Consider the following 14,879-nt stretch of genomic DNA (forward strand, 5'->3'; position numbering starts at 1 on the left):
ACACAGACACTAAAAATCATTACTCTCCCAGGTTTCTAAGTCTGTCCCTCAAGACACAGTGAAATCTAAAATGTAAGCCCCAGTTAGAAACTGGAAAAAAACCCCTACCTCTTCTACCTCACCATTTTCAAGTGAAGGATGAAGCATTCTTTTGCAATCAGACCATGAAACAGATCTTTTGAACCGCCATCTGGGTTCCCCCCACCCTTGAAATTAGCCCTTGATTGGAGGCAAGAGCAAGGTGGAGACGGAAGTGGTAATATACACTGACAGGAGACTAAGATATAGGAGAGAAAATATGAGAGAACAAGGCGTGAACAAACGTTCATCAGCTCTCTTTATGAATTTTTATTTACTAAAATGTTCCTTGGAGGGTTTCAGCATTAAGTTAACACTGTTATTTGTAATCAATAATTGACCCTGTACTAGAAAAGTAATGAGACCTTTTTGAGATTATTGCACAACAACCTGGCAGCAAACCATTAATAACCCTCTGAAATGCACATATAGATCAGTTTCTGAAACTGAGTTACAGAATGTCTCTAAAGTACAAAATAAATACATTGTTAAAGAATAGAAACTAAATACAATTACTTTTATTTAAATCAAGTCCAGCAAGAATATATTTTAATATGGCAAATACCCCAGCACTTGCTGCATGCATCCGTAATCTGGCTATTTCATCATGAGCATATTCATATTTCCAGCCCTCTCCCCCAAAAGGTATAGCCTTGACAAGAAATGGAAAATAGATAAAATATAACATGAAGCATTTTCTTTTAATATATATTCCCATTTTGGTATTTAATGCTTAATCTATAAATAGACACTCTCAGACACAAGAATGCTTTCTAAGTGTGTTATTGTGCTGTTTTAAGATTAAAATATTTTACATGAATAAGTCTGAACCAGTTCATTCTTTAGTCATACTTCCAGTGAAAAAAAAATTATTCTAGTTCATTAAGTATCAAAACTGGAATTTGCATTTTACCAGTAAGTGACTATATGCTGATGACTACTTTAAAATATATCAAGTTCACAAAAAGTATTGCTTATCTGAGTGCTAAGTAAATACTATATACATGTAGTCAAAGAGTAGATGAGAAACATCATATAGTGCTACTGTTAAGAAAAGTTTAAGTACTACAAATATTTCCAATAATTTATGTCCTGATTTTTTTGTATGAGTGCTACCAGGAAAAAATTAAAAGAGATTAAAAGAAAAAAAAACAAAACAAAAACTTATCCCAACTACTCTCAGCTGAAGGAACAAAACCATCAATTTTTTAAAGAGAAACAAAGTATTGCAAATAATTAAGATTTTCTACTAATCACAAATTTAATTTAACAAAGTAATATGGAGGCAGCATGTGGTAGATTTAAATTCATACAGTCTGTTAAAGTAACATTGAAAATTAATGATCTAAAATTCTTAGATTGCTTTAAATCTAATTTCAGCATAGTGCTAGATATTGTTCATTCTTGAAGGCTAAAATCAAGGAATTTTGAATTTCATTCTAATATAAGCAAAGCTCCTCTGCACCTTCTCTTAAACCTTTTTAGCAGCATAGTTGGCTTTACAAAGAGAAAAAGGCAAAATATTACCATAATTTACATATTCTAATAATCTTTCCAAGGCATCAAAGGACCCAGCTTGAAATTCCTATAACAACTGACAAAAATATATTAACATATTCTTGCATTTACACTTTCAAAAATTTGTAGTTAGTATTAAGTTGGCCTATGAAGCAGTAGTAAAGTGCAAAATATTTGGTACAACATCTAGTGATTAGCTTTTGCTTCTGTGGAATACAAATGAGTAAGCCTGGCTCTTCCATTGACAGATATGGTGTTTGACGGAGGACCAACCTGGAGGCAGGGGAAAAAAAGAGGGAAAAAGAAAAAAAATTAAACTAACTTTTCAGATGTTTCTCTCCGTAGTATGTTACACAATATTACTTCAAGGAAACAGAAATACTGTTACTTCAGTTAGCATTTTTCTCATCACAGTGAAAGACCACCTATATGTTTTCTGAATAAAACATATATGCTACAAAACTAGAAATATAATAAATTACTTAAAAACATGTTTTATCCTATCTAAAAATTCCATGTATAACTATTCCAAATATGCATAATTCTCTCCAGACCTGGTTGCAAAGAATACTTGGAAAAAACATCCCTAAACCAAACACTTCTTATTAAATATTGAACACAGCTGATTTCTAACAAAATCTTCTAACAATCCTTTATACCATGGTAATATTTGTTTTATCAGGGGCAAACTATAACTTCTAGATTAGATAGCGAAGACCTGATTTTCAGCGGAGCTGCGTAAACCAAACAACTCCAACTGGAGTTAATGGGAGCTGTGGATGCTCCACAGCCACACAAACTACATACCACAGCACACAACTGACTAAACACAATGAAAACATTCTGAAGAGAAAGATGGTTAAAAAGAAACCTCATTTGACCCATTTTAGGTAAGTAATTACCATAAGTAAGGCAGCCCTATTGAACAGAAGATACCAGCAACACAAAAGGCCACAAATCTTGTTACTGCATACTCACAATGTATGAAGTAAAATGGGGGGAAAAAAATTAAAGAATTTGGCTAGTGGTGCCAGCGTTTTGGTTTTTCTTTTAATTATTCCCGCACAGAGCTGAAAGAAGGAAGAGTACAGTAGGAAGTAAAAGGAGAAGCAACCACCTGACACACCTCTTTCACAATTCAAACGTTATTACTCCTTTTACTGAGTGCAACATGACAGTAGAAGCTATGAGGTAAATGCATTTAAAAAGTCTTTTCAATACTAGAAATCACTTTTGGGTGCTGAGAAGTTATTGATACAAAATGCTTCATTTCTCTGTTTGTCCTACTACTGCCAGTTCTCCATGTTAAACATAAAATGAAATAACGTTTTCATTAAATTTGCCATAGGCCAAAACACTTTCTGCTGTGAGACATACCTGTACCATGGCGTATGTGCCCTGGGTAAGAGTGAAAAGAACAGCATGTAAAATTTTATGTTTGGCAAAATTTCAGTGGGGGTGTGGGGGGAGAGGGGCTGTGTGTTTTGTTTTTCTTTTTTTTTTTTTTCTAAGCCTGTTTCAGACTTTGGTGTTGCAGAATGCTTTTCTTTATGCTTACAGCATCTTCATTATGATAATTTCTCCTTAAAAAGTAATTTCTCCTCACCTCCAGCCTCAACAGATACTATCCTGAGCAAGAACACCTGCCCACAAAAGAGAAAGGGCGGGGAAAAAGGACTTGAGTCATTATTTCTCTCTTCTTCCCCATGCCATTCTTGTACCTAGACTGGTAAAGACTACATGGGTCAAATCTACCCTAAGAACATTTTTATTAGGAAAGAATTAACCACATAATGAAGTTTTTGTTTTCTTTCTAGTAGAAATAGACTTCTTGAATTTTGAAAAGCACATTATGAACTTTATTTTTTAAAACAGTTAGAAGCTACTGCGCCAACAGCTATGCCCATGTATATTACCCACAGAATCATAAAACAAAGTTCACACACTGTGCAAATTAAATAAAGTTCAGTATTATTCAGAATGTAATTATGCATTAAAGGAAAAAAAACCTTAATAAAAATACATGCAAACAAAATCCAAACAATATTTCTCATAGAACAGATAGATTTGACCTCTAAGTGACACCAAATGATACAGCTTTTGCTTAACCTTATCCTGTTTTTAAAGTGGCTGTGGTTAGTGAGATGTAGTTAAAAGTAATACTATGATGTATTATGTACCACTTTTACTGACCAAAGGTCAAAAACTACTTGAGCATGCTTGTAACCTTTCCGGGAAACTGAATCTTCGTATTCAGCATAGACATGATGGGAGGTCTACAAGTCTCACAGAGGCTGTTGCAGTGCTACACTGAAACAAAACATTATGTATGAAATGGACTGTTCTAATATCTGACCATCCACTGTGAGATTCTGACCCTTGGGAATCAGAATCAAAGAATTCCATAAAACCCAAAAATAAACCTCACATCTACCCACCACACATCATTTGTTTCTTTCAAATTTCAAGTGGGAAAGAGAAGAGAAACAAAACCTACTGAATTTCTTTAACCTTCTGCAATGAGAAATTATTCAAAGAATCACAGAATGGTAGGGGTTGGAAGGGACCTCTGGAGATCATCTTGTCCAACCCCCCTGCTTGAGCAGGGACACCCAGAGCAGGGGGCACAGGAACACGTCCAGGCGGGTTTTGAATGTCTCCAGGGAAGGAGACTCCACAACCTCCCTGGGCAGCCTGTGCCGCTGCTCTGGCACCCTCACAGGAAAGAAGTTTTTTCTCATATTGAGGTGGAACTTCCTGTGTTCCAACTTGTGCCCGTTGCCCCTTGTCCTGTCATTGGGCACTATTGAAAAGAGTCCAGTCCTATCGTCCTGACACCCACCCTTCAGATATTTATAGGTATTGATGAGATCCCCCCTCAGTCTTCTCTTCTGCAAGCTGAACAAACCCAGGTGTCTCAGCCCTTCCTCATAAGGGAGATACTCCAGTCCATTGGTCATCTTGGTAGCTCTCTGCTGGACTTGCTCAAGCAGTTCTCTGTCCTTAAACTGAGGGGCCCGAAAGTGGACGCTGTACTCCAGTTGTGGTCTCACCCGGGCAGAGAAGAGGGGGATGATAACCTACCTCAACCTGCTGGCCACACTCCTTTTAGTGCAGCCCAGGATATCGTTGGCCTTCTTGGCCACAAGGGCACAGTGCTGGCTCATGGTCAGCTGGTTGTTCACCAGCACTCCCACGTCCTTCTCAACAGAGCCACTTTCCAGTAGTTCAGCCCCAAACCTGTACCAGTGTGTGGGGTTGTTCCTCTCCAGGTGTAGGACCTTGCACTTGCTCTTGTTTATTTTCATGAGGTTCCCCTGGGTCCAGCTCTCCAGCCTGTCCAGGTCTCGCTGAATGGAAGCACAGCCTTCTGGTGGATCAGGCACTCCTCCCAGCTTGGTATCATCAGCAAACTTGCTGAGGGTACACTCTGTCCCTTCATCCAGGTCATTGATGTAGAACAGGACAGGGCCCAGCACAGACGCCTGGGGAACACCACTAGTGACAGGCCTCCATCCAGACTCTGCTCTGTTGATCACGACCCTCTGAGTTCTGTTGTTGAGCCAGTTCTCTGTCCACCTCACTGTCCACTCATCCAACCCACACTTCCTACACTTCCTTTACGCAGAACGCAAAATACTAATGCTGGGTCAAGAAAGCTTTGTGTGAGACTATCATTAAATTGGCTCATTACAGATTTAAAACAATACAGACTTTTAAAGTGTGCAATGTGTTACCCAGTGAGAGAGGTATTGGTGAATTTTAGGAGACAGAAAAGAAAAAATTAAGCCACAGTTTTAACCTGAGGGGATGGGGAAGATGGTCCTACCAGGACTGTTCACAAAACACTGAGAAATACCTTACTAATGATATCAAACAGCAGCAGGAATCTTGAAGTACATTTGAGCAGAATTAAGGACTTGTGTCTAATAAATAGAAAAATACAACCTTCAGAATTTCTGTGTGTTATCTGCCTGCAACAGATCGCAGCTACTTCAGGCCTAGGGTGAAGTTGCTTAGCACGTGTCTAAAACCATAGCACTTCAAACCATATAAACACAAACAAATAATTGAATGTTCCTGAATTTATGAAGGAGATACTTAATTGATAACTTAGAGGTTTCTAATTCATTTCAGGGAGATTCCTAATTGGACTTCGTACTGTTTGAAATTACGGACATATGAAGCTTTGTGTGTGCATTCACTAGTTTATTCTGCAAAACTGAACACTTTTCCCCACCTCCTTCCCATTGTTGAGGGACCTCATGGCAGCACTTTGTGCCAAAGCTAACTGCTTTTAATGTCAGGCATTAATATGGTAATTTTGAAGGAGGTACTATGAGTTTATTGTTATGGATGCAGTGATGAAAACTCACCCTTTTCAATTTGGCAGCAGCTTCTCCAGAGCGGATTGCAGCCAGCAAGCTCTGGTGGATCTGTTCTGGGTCAGGGCGCTGGAACATCATCGCGGTTTGTCTCTTAGTGCCAGGGGGTGGGTGGTCAGTAGAAGCACCTGACTGCACCTGACTCTTCTGGTCACTATTCACATTGTTGCCTTTCTATAAAGGGAGGAAGTGGGAGGAAAACAAAAAAAAAAAACAAACCTTTTAATCTGAATTAGTCAAAATGGGAAACTAAGCCAACCTGGCATGAGGTTACATACCAAACTGCCACCGTTCCAGTGTTTGCTTCATTCAAGATTTCAGAGATCAGCCACATTAGCACATAGTTTCTCCCTCAGATAATTATACCAGCAAAATTTTATACCCCCATTCAAGTGTGTTTGTGCCATGATGACTTGAAGGCCAAACTGATCACACTACTCAGAATTAAATTTAAGAAATCATCACACAGAACCATAAAGAACAAATCATAAGCACTCCCAACATAAAAATAGGTATACACAGTATACATGATTCCATTTCATTTACTGTTCTTTGAAGTAGGGGATGCTAATTATAGCAAGAAATAATTATTCCCAATAAGCCCAATGAGGTTATTTTCACTTGAATGTTCCCTGTTTTCCTGTATTTCATTATGATGCTGTGCTACTGCTAGACACCACAAGGTGTTTGCACTGTATGAACACAGTGCTTTCTGATCAGGGAGCAGTTCAGAGACTGGCCTCTAGACTAGTCACACAGTGGATCAACAGTCAGCCAATATTAGAAGTAAAGTTTACCTTATCCATTAGACTATTTGGTGACCCCCCTGTTACGGTCTGTAAGGAAAGGTTTTTCACTTGAGGCACGGAGGTAGCTGAGGAGAATTCAGCTGCCGAAGCAGCAGAGGAGAGTTCAACAGGAAATTCCTCTCTTGGTGCCTGGCTAGTGATTGTACGCGTCTTATTGAATGACTGTGACCTTCTGACTGCAGATGAGACAGCAAGAGCAAAAGGGGATGGTCTCGAACTGGAGTATGGCTTTGGAACTGCAAAAGTTCTTAGAGTTCTTAGGTTCAATGGTGCTGGTGGACCAGAGGGAAAACTTGAAGGTTTACTGTTTTTAACAGGAGAAGTGGAGGATTCAATTTTTTTTCCATCATCAACTTTTTCATCATCTGCTGGAGGAGAGGAACTACTGGTTTTATCTAACGACAAAGAAGTTGGATCAGGTGATGAGATTTTTTTTTCCATCTCTGTATTTTTAACTTCATTTTGAACAGAATTAGGAGCACAAACAGTACTTCTGGCAATTGCAGATGTCACATAATGACCTGAAACTCTTCGTTGCATCTGCAGATAAAAAGAACTAGGCTTCGTTGTAGGACTTAATGCATTTAACTTGTCCTGAGTCTCAGAAGAAGCATTTGTATTATCAAAGCTTAGCATCAGTGGGACACGCTGTTTGGAAGACTCTGTTTCCATCCGATTGCTCTCAGTAGTTATCTCAGCTCCAGACGTCACAACATGTTCAGAAATGCTGTTCACTCTATGCAACAGATCATTTGCTGCTGCAGGTTCATTTTGTGAACCAACCTGTAAATGACCTATACTCTTTGTAAGATGAGGAGTTTCACTTTGCATTATGAATTCTTTGGGGTCTTCATGCTTCAGAGAGGTTTCCAAAGTAGATACCTCTTGATCCTTATAATCTGATGGATGTTCTGATTCCCAGCTCTTTATTATTTCTAAGGATTTTGGAGGCACTATCTTATAAGTAGTCATTCCAATTTTTGGTATGTAATCTCTTGTAATTTCATTAGCGGGCTTGGGTTTAGGTTTGGTGTCCTGTCTATAAAGAGGGGAACCTTTTACAGGAGAGCCGTCTGGAGTTTTTGCAGTTGTTTCTGGTGCAGCAAAGTTACTGCCATTTAGACAAACGTGACTCTGATCTTTTATGGGAATTACTTTTTCATGGGCAACATTTAGTCTCTCAAGATTTTGTTCTGTTGAAGTAACTTCATCCTCTTGTATTCCATGCATCACTTGAAGAAGGGGGTTGTTTGTATCTGTATTGTGTTCAGGGACCAGTCCTCTGAATGTGGATGATTCACAACCCTGAGGAATGATAACTTCTTCCTGTGTAGTCCTTCCCAAGTTGCTATCCAATGGACCTGCCTGGATTGCAACATCCTGAGTTTTTACTGTGTCCAAGCTGGTTTGATTTGTTTTCTGATCTTGCTTTTCTGGAATCAGTTGAGGATACTTCCTGTGACTTACAGTGATGTCGTTTTTACATGCCTGGCAGTTTGATGTGTCAGCTTCAAGTTTGTTATTTTCTCTAAAATCTACTGTTCTAGTTTCGGCTATCTGAAGTTCTTTCCCCTCTTCTGTTCTTGGAAGGAGTTTGGTATCACTGTGATCTTTAACTTAAAGAGAGATTCCAAAATTAATACAAATGCCAAAACAATTCAACCGCTCCCCCTTACATCACAAAGCCCCACATCCAATATATTTAACTGTAAGGACTGGCTCCTCAACAATATTAAAATTTTCCTTAACATTTACTTTTCAAAGCTATTTAAAGATATAGAATCATAGAATGATTCAGGTTGGAAAAGACATTTAAGATCAAGTCCAACCATTAACCTCTGCAGGGAGGCCTGGGGGTGTTGGGTTGACAGTTGGACTTGATGATCTTAGAGGTCTTTTCCAACCTTAATGATTCTATGATTCTATGTCCCTGAGCACCACATCTACATGTCTTTTAAATACCTCCAGGGATGGCGACTCAACCACTTCCCTGGGCAGTCTGTTCCAATGCTCGACAATCCTTTTGGTGAAGAAATGTTTCCTGCTGTCCAATCTGAACCTCCCCTGGTGCATCTTGAGGCCATTTTCTCTCATCCTATTGCTTGTTACTTGGGAAAAGAGACTGGCCCCCACCTTGCTACAGCCTCCTTTCAGGCAGTTGTAGAGAACGATAAGGTCTCCCCTCAGCCTCCTCTTCTCCAGGCTAAACAACCCCAGCTCCCTCAGCTGCTCATAAAACTTGTGCTCTACACCCTTCACCAGCTTTGTCACCCTTCTCTGGACACGCTCCCGCACCTCAATGTCTTTCTTTTAGTGAGGGGCCAAAACTGAACATAGTATTCAAGGTGTGGCCTCACCAGTGCCGAGTATGGGGGGACTTATCTTCACTTATATATATAAAAAAATATTTTTTATATACACAAACACACACACACACACTTCTCTAATATTTCCAAATAATAGTATTCTAACTCAGGTATTCTTCCTTAATTAAGAGGCTACTGGTGCTATGCATCAACTTAATAGAAAAATCTATTATAGAATCTTTTAAAAAGTGCTAAAGTATCTCAGTTGATTATATAGACATCAGTGACTCAAGAGCTCAAGGACTATTCAGTATTAAGTTATATGCAATTCTGATTTAGTTCCACACCTTTGTGGCTTCTCTTCTTTAGTTTTAACATTCTAGATGTTGTCAACTACATCTTATGTATCTGTACAAGGGAACAATTTAAAAACATATGGACAAGAGCAATTTTCCAACTCTATTTTTCCAACTGTTTAGCTGGGCTGATAATTCAATTTTGTACCCCTGGACTAAACACACATAGTCTTCTCCAAAATACAGGAATATTCTGGTCAAATTGTTTTAAATACAATACTGGGAAAAAGTAAAATCTTTAGGAATAATCATTTGGGGTGGTATTTTGCAGAAGGGAAAAAGACGACTCTTCATTTCAAGTATGTTACAAAATGGCAGTTAAAACTAACAGGACTCATGCAATATGTTGCTACAATTTATAAACAGAAGTGCACTGAATATGAAAGATTATGGAAGGCTTAATATATAAATCTGAAAATCAGTGTCACAAAAGGGTAAAATAGATCAGTCAGGTCACTAAATCCGCTGAAAAGTTTATGATCCATTAGACGCATAGAATGTCGTCATTGCTTTTCAAATCAGCGTGTCACTTTGTTTTATTTGTGTTAAAAAATATTTGCATGCAGAAAACTCATGCTAATTTTGTAAGCAGAGAACAACTGATGGCCTCTCCTTCCCTGCTGCAGTGCAGTGCCCACCTCATACCACACAGCAGGATAACCTCTGTGGCCAGCCTTCCCTCTCATCAGCACTGCTCCACCCATACTGCCCTACAACACTGTGATGCAGCTTTGACTACTGCTACAGGAAGTAATAAAAAAATATTAAGACCAAAAACCCCAAACTGCAATCAATTCTTGTCACCTCATCTCAAAAAGGATAAACCAGAGCTAGAGAGAGTATAAAGAAAATAATCTGATACTAGCAGTTCAAGAGTTGACTGCATTGCCTTTTTTTTTTTTTCTAAAGGAATAGATAAGTTCATCTCTCAACCTTGTTTTCAAGTATTAAAAATGAGTGGGAACTACTCACCATCATTTTTATTTTGATCCAAAACTCTAAGCTTCCTGTCTTTTTCAAATGCAGCTTGCTCACTGCTTATCTTAGTCTGTAGTCCTCTGCAAAGCACAACAGTACATTAAATAAGCTGGTATCATTCATTTCAGTAAACACAAGAAACGATGCAAGAGAACTGGCAATATTCTCCAAACACAGATGGACAAAATAGAATCACTCTGCCAAACATTGGAGTACTCAACAGAAGAGATGATTTTTTTTTTAAACAAGAGGAAGTGCTGCTATGATATTTTACCAAAATGACATACAGCTTCACTCTTCTGTGTAAGCAGATGATCAGTTTTCGTTTCCCTTCTCCCCCTCCTTTTGTTTACTCGTGCAGTTTGAACAAGCCCCTTTCCAGTAATAACTCAGTTTCAGTGAGGCTACAGTAGTGATGGTTTATCATCCATATAAAAGTGTTCTTAGTGTGCAATGTTCTGACATCCCCAACATTTAAAATGTGTCCTTGATTTTTGTCCCCAACATGACATACAGGAGGCTGCATGAGACACTGACTGCATAAGAACGGTACAGTACAGACTTTTCAAAATAGTAATGAAAAATTTTCTGTCTCTTTTAAGAGATACCTTGAGAACCACAAAGAAACATGCATGAAACATGTTACTTGCATACTAAACATTTTGCAAATGCATACAATTTCTGTCCTCAAATCATGGAGGAAAGAGAACTGCACAAATGCTGAATAAACCCCTCATCATTTTGGGAGAAATATTAAGTTCTTTGCTTAAAAAGGTAAATGGAAAAGGCCAAAATACTTAAAATTGCTCTTTAAAAAAATTTACTAGAACTTCAAGCTTACATCTCTGGTTAAGATACTTTTGTCTTCTATAGTTACAAATACTGGCATTATGAAGAATCCAATTAATTGGCCACATCAAATGTATTAGTTGTCAGAGCCAGTGCCTTGAGCTGAAACATCTGCTTTGAATCATTTAAAATGATAAATTCCTCAATAACCATCCATCCTCATGTTGCTTGTACAGTCCAAAATATACTGTAAGTGTCCAATAAACCATTAAACAGGAGCATACCCTCTCAAAATTATTGTTGCAAGAAAGTTAAAGCTCGGTCCTGCACTCCATACTCTTGCTTATTATCTCCATTCCCTTGAACACAGCTGAGGGAATGACCTACAAGTATTTGCAACAGGCTGAGCTGTTTTAAACAAAAAAAACCCCAACCAAGCAACAAACTAAAAGCCACAGAACAGCACAGAGTATCATGAGAGAAATCAGTGGTTTTGGCTGGAATATTACACACATCCCTGATTTGATTAAAAAACATTTCTTCACAGTAACTAGATCTTATATAAAAGATATGAATTATCGAAAGGTTTCCAGAAATATAAAGTCAGAGAAACCCTAGTCCTCGTTCTGGAATCCCTGTGATATTTCAGGAAAGAAAGGATTGCCAAACAGTAAAGTTAGAGCACAGTGCACGCTAGATGATACTCACTGGAATTATAGGCCATGAAGGGTTATTACAAGTTAGTGGGGGGGAAAGAAACGCCCCCTGGACAACTGGGCAAACTGGCCCAGTAACACAGGTCTGATGATTTGCAAGTTCAAGACAACGTAAAAGTAACATTTGGCTGATCCTCCTCCTCATAGATCCCAGTAGAGCAGACACACCGAAGCAACTGGTACGGTATTTGTCCGAACAGAGCACCAAAGATTTCTGCAAAGCTCCATTTGGCCTTGGACTGACAAAGAGACCCTTGAAATACAAGTCAGAGCTCTCCATACTACCTTGAGAGTTCTTGGCTACTACAGCATTTGCACATTTTGGCTTCAGTACAAGAATTGAAATAGTTCTTTCAATTTAAATTGGGAACAGTAGCTTAGTTGCCCCAGGGAACAGAAAAATAGTGAATTACATTAACACAATGGGACTTCTCTGGACAATCAACATTTATTTCAAGCAGGCACTAACTCATGCTGGAAACCTGCTGAGTCAGGTAGTTTAACAAACATGCTGAAGGGCAGCATCACCAGAAAGGAGAGAGAGCAGTTAAGGAACCTAATGTGTTTGTTTGTTAAAAAGGCAAAAGTAACTTGTTTTCCTGAGAGCAGATGGATCAAGTTAGGTCAAGACAACCGGATAACATATAAGGAAAAGACAAAAGAAGAATTAAAACCAAACCAAATACGCAAGCAATAGATAACTGTGCCCAGAAGAACAGAAATGGCCAATCTACCTGTTTTTCCCCAGCTGTAAGAATGAATTTGTAAATTCTCATTTGACTCATCAATCCAAATTTTTCACAGCATGCTGCTCTAGTAAATATGCTGGGTATTTTAGAGCCAGGTTCAGCTTTTCTAGGGTCTGGCTGTTTGAGCAGTAAGGAAAGCGAGGCTTAAACAGAATAGCCTGCAGAACACTTGTCATTTTTGTTGAAAAGCTTCATGAATTACTGTGCACAGAAGAGCGCTACAATGGAAGCTAAGCATATTAAGCTCATTCTGCTCTCACAATTCTCTATTCTGTGCTCCACAATGAAACAGCACTCTACGTTTTATTTGCCTCCCCCATTCCCTCCCCAACGCTCCTTTCTTTGTCACAAAACGTACTTACTTGCCATCTGTGCTCGTATTTTCTTGTTTTTCTTCCTTGAAGCTTTGTGAGTTGTCTACAGAAACATTGCCAGGAACTGGGGCTGATGAAGCTGGATCATTTTTTTCAGTTTCCAGTGGTACCTCAGCAGAGCTGAAGGCTGCAGTAACCTCTCCTATCCCAGGAGAGGTATTTGTACTTTCACTGTCCTCTCTCTGTTGCACACTCATCTCCTCCCTTTCATCAATTTCTTCTAGGTTGTATTCTGAACTCCTTGCACCTACACTCACAGAAAGGAAAAAAAACCAAACAAAACCCAAAACAATCCATAACTCTCAATGCAGGGTGTAGACACAAAGGCACTGGTGAAATCAGCCTAAGTAGTTTGAAGTAGGAAAACTGAGACCGCTCTTCATAATTCAGGTAAAAAAACAAAATCAAAACCCCCCACAAAACCACCACTGCCAAAACAAAACACACACACACACCCCCGAATCATTCAGAGTTTTCACTTCACATTATTTTCTAGTTCTTTCCAATTCTCTCTCTTCACACGTGAGACTATGCTCATCACCATGCTACTGTCCATCTGTTTCTGCATCTATAAACTACTGTATATTTTCCTTGTTTAACCCAAGTACTGAGTTAGAATAGATCAAAATATATTTAACAATATCGTTATCCTAAGTTTCATGGAGGCAGACAGTTTCTTTTACCCAGTTTTCTTAATACTTCTGTTAGCTCTACAATGAGGTTTAAAATACACGGTTCCTTTATATCAGAGTAGTTACGTTAGAAAACTAAAGAGCAAACAAAATCTCATTTTTGCCCATGGCTTGAACAAGTTTGCTCACCACTATCAAAAATTTCCCATAATTATCTTAAGTGTATTAAAACATAGTTAGAAGTGTCTTGTGCAGTACCCTGCGTTACAGTAGAAGTGCACAAAGATAAAGTACATAGACAGTGTTAATCCATAAAAATAATTACGTTTTCAGCTAGAGCATAGCTAAACTAAAAGGTTTAGTTACCAGATTAGGACACACATAAGTCAGTGTACCTGAAGTTAAACTAATAAATCCACCTATTATGATTTCCAGAGGGACTAACCATCTCTAGCTTCACTTCCCTGCCAGGAATCTTCCTACAACAAGATGATGATTCACATTTTTCAAATACTAGTAAGTAGACCATACAACTAACCTCTTGGCTTTGCATTCTATAACACAAAGAAAATAGTAATTCCATATCTATAGTGCAGTATGGTGCCATGAAAGGCTACTGGCAACAACTGAGCCATACAATTAGTGCACTTTGCCTCACCTGGCCAGGGTATTCCTGCCAGCTCTGCATGCACCAATACCTGTTAAGTACAGGCCTTGCACTTGGGCAGTTAGGTTTCAGACTTTTCTAAGCTCTATCAGTAAATTTCCAAGTATAAACCAAGGCTAATAATGAAAACAGAATACTGGCTTAAAGCAAGCAATGCTGGAAAGTAGCAGATCCCGGAGTATGAAAAATCTTAGATTGACTTTTTTTGTACAGACTGGTAACCTACACTGATTCCAGTACTTCTCTAGAAGTACTCGGTTATAGAAACAAAATAGAGGACTGTATATTTTGGAGAAAATCTCAGTACAAAACAGAAACTTTGATTTTTCCAGTAGGGTCAGAGTTCAGTAATACCAAAGTTACTCAGTTACAGAACAACTACAAAAGCCAAATATTTTACTATTTAACCCTAGTTTTTTGTATTGCACTCCTGCAATAATGCTTTGTAGTTACACATAAAGCAATGTGATCAATGTGTCATAGCACTGAATGCAGAGGTGATTTAGATCCCCAGGGAAAGAG

At 38.6% G+C, this 14,879-nt stretch overlaps 1 protein-coding gene across 8 annotated transcripts in view; it reads right to left on the bottom strand.

Annotated features, from left to right (window-relative positions):
- Positions 1-574: 574 nt before the first annotated feature.
- Positions 575-14,879, bottom strand: part of COBLL1 (cordon-bleu WH2 repeat protein like 1) — a 91,549-nt gene continuing 77,244 nt past the window's right edge. For all 8 annotated transcript variants that reach the window (XM_064451483.1, XM_064451486.1, XM_064451485.1 and 5 more), the window contains 5 exons: positions 13,047-13,305; positions 10,425-10,510; positions 6,779-8,406; positions 5,973-6,155; positions 575-1,869 (listed from right to left, as the gene is read on the bottom strand). In XM_064451483.1, the coding sequence (XP_064307553.1) occupies positions 1,783-1,869; positions 5,973-6,155; positions 6,779-8,406; positions 10,425-10,510; positions 13,047-13,305 (2,243 nt within the window). In that variant the 3' untranslated portion in view covers positions 575-1,782. The remainder of the gene's footprint in view (positions 1,870-5,972; positions 6,156-6,778; positions 8,407-10,424; positions 10,511-13,046; positions 13,306-14,879) is intronic.

Source organism: Phalacrocorax carbo, chromosome 5, assembly GCF_963921805.1.
Source record: "Phalacrocorax carbo chromosome 5, bPhaCar2.1, whole genome shotgun sequence".
Taxonomy (NCBI): Eukaryota; Metazoa; Chordata; class Aves; order Suliformes; family Phalacrocoracidae; genus Phalacrocorax; species Phalacrocorax carbo.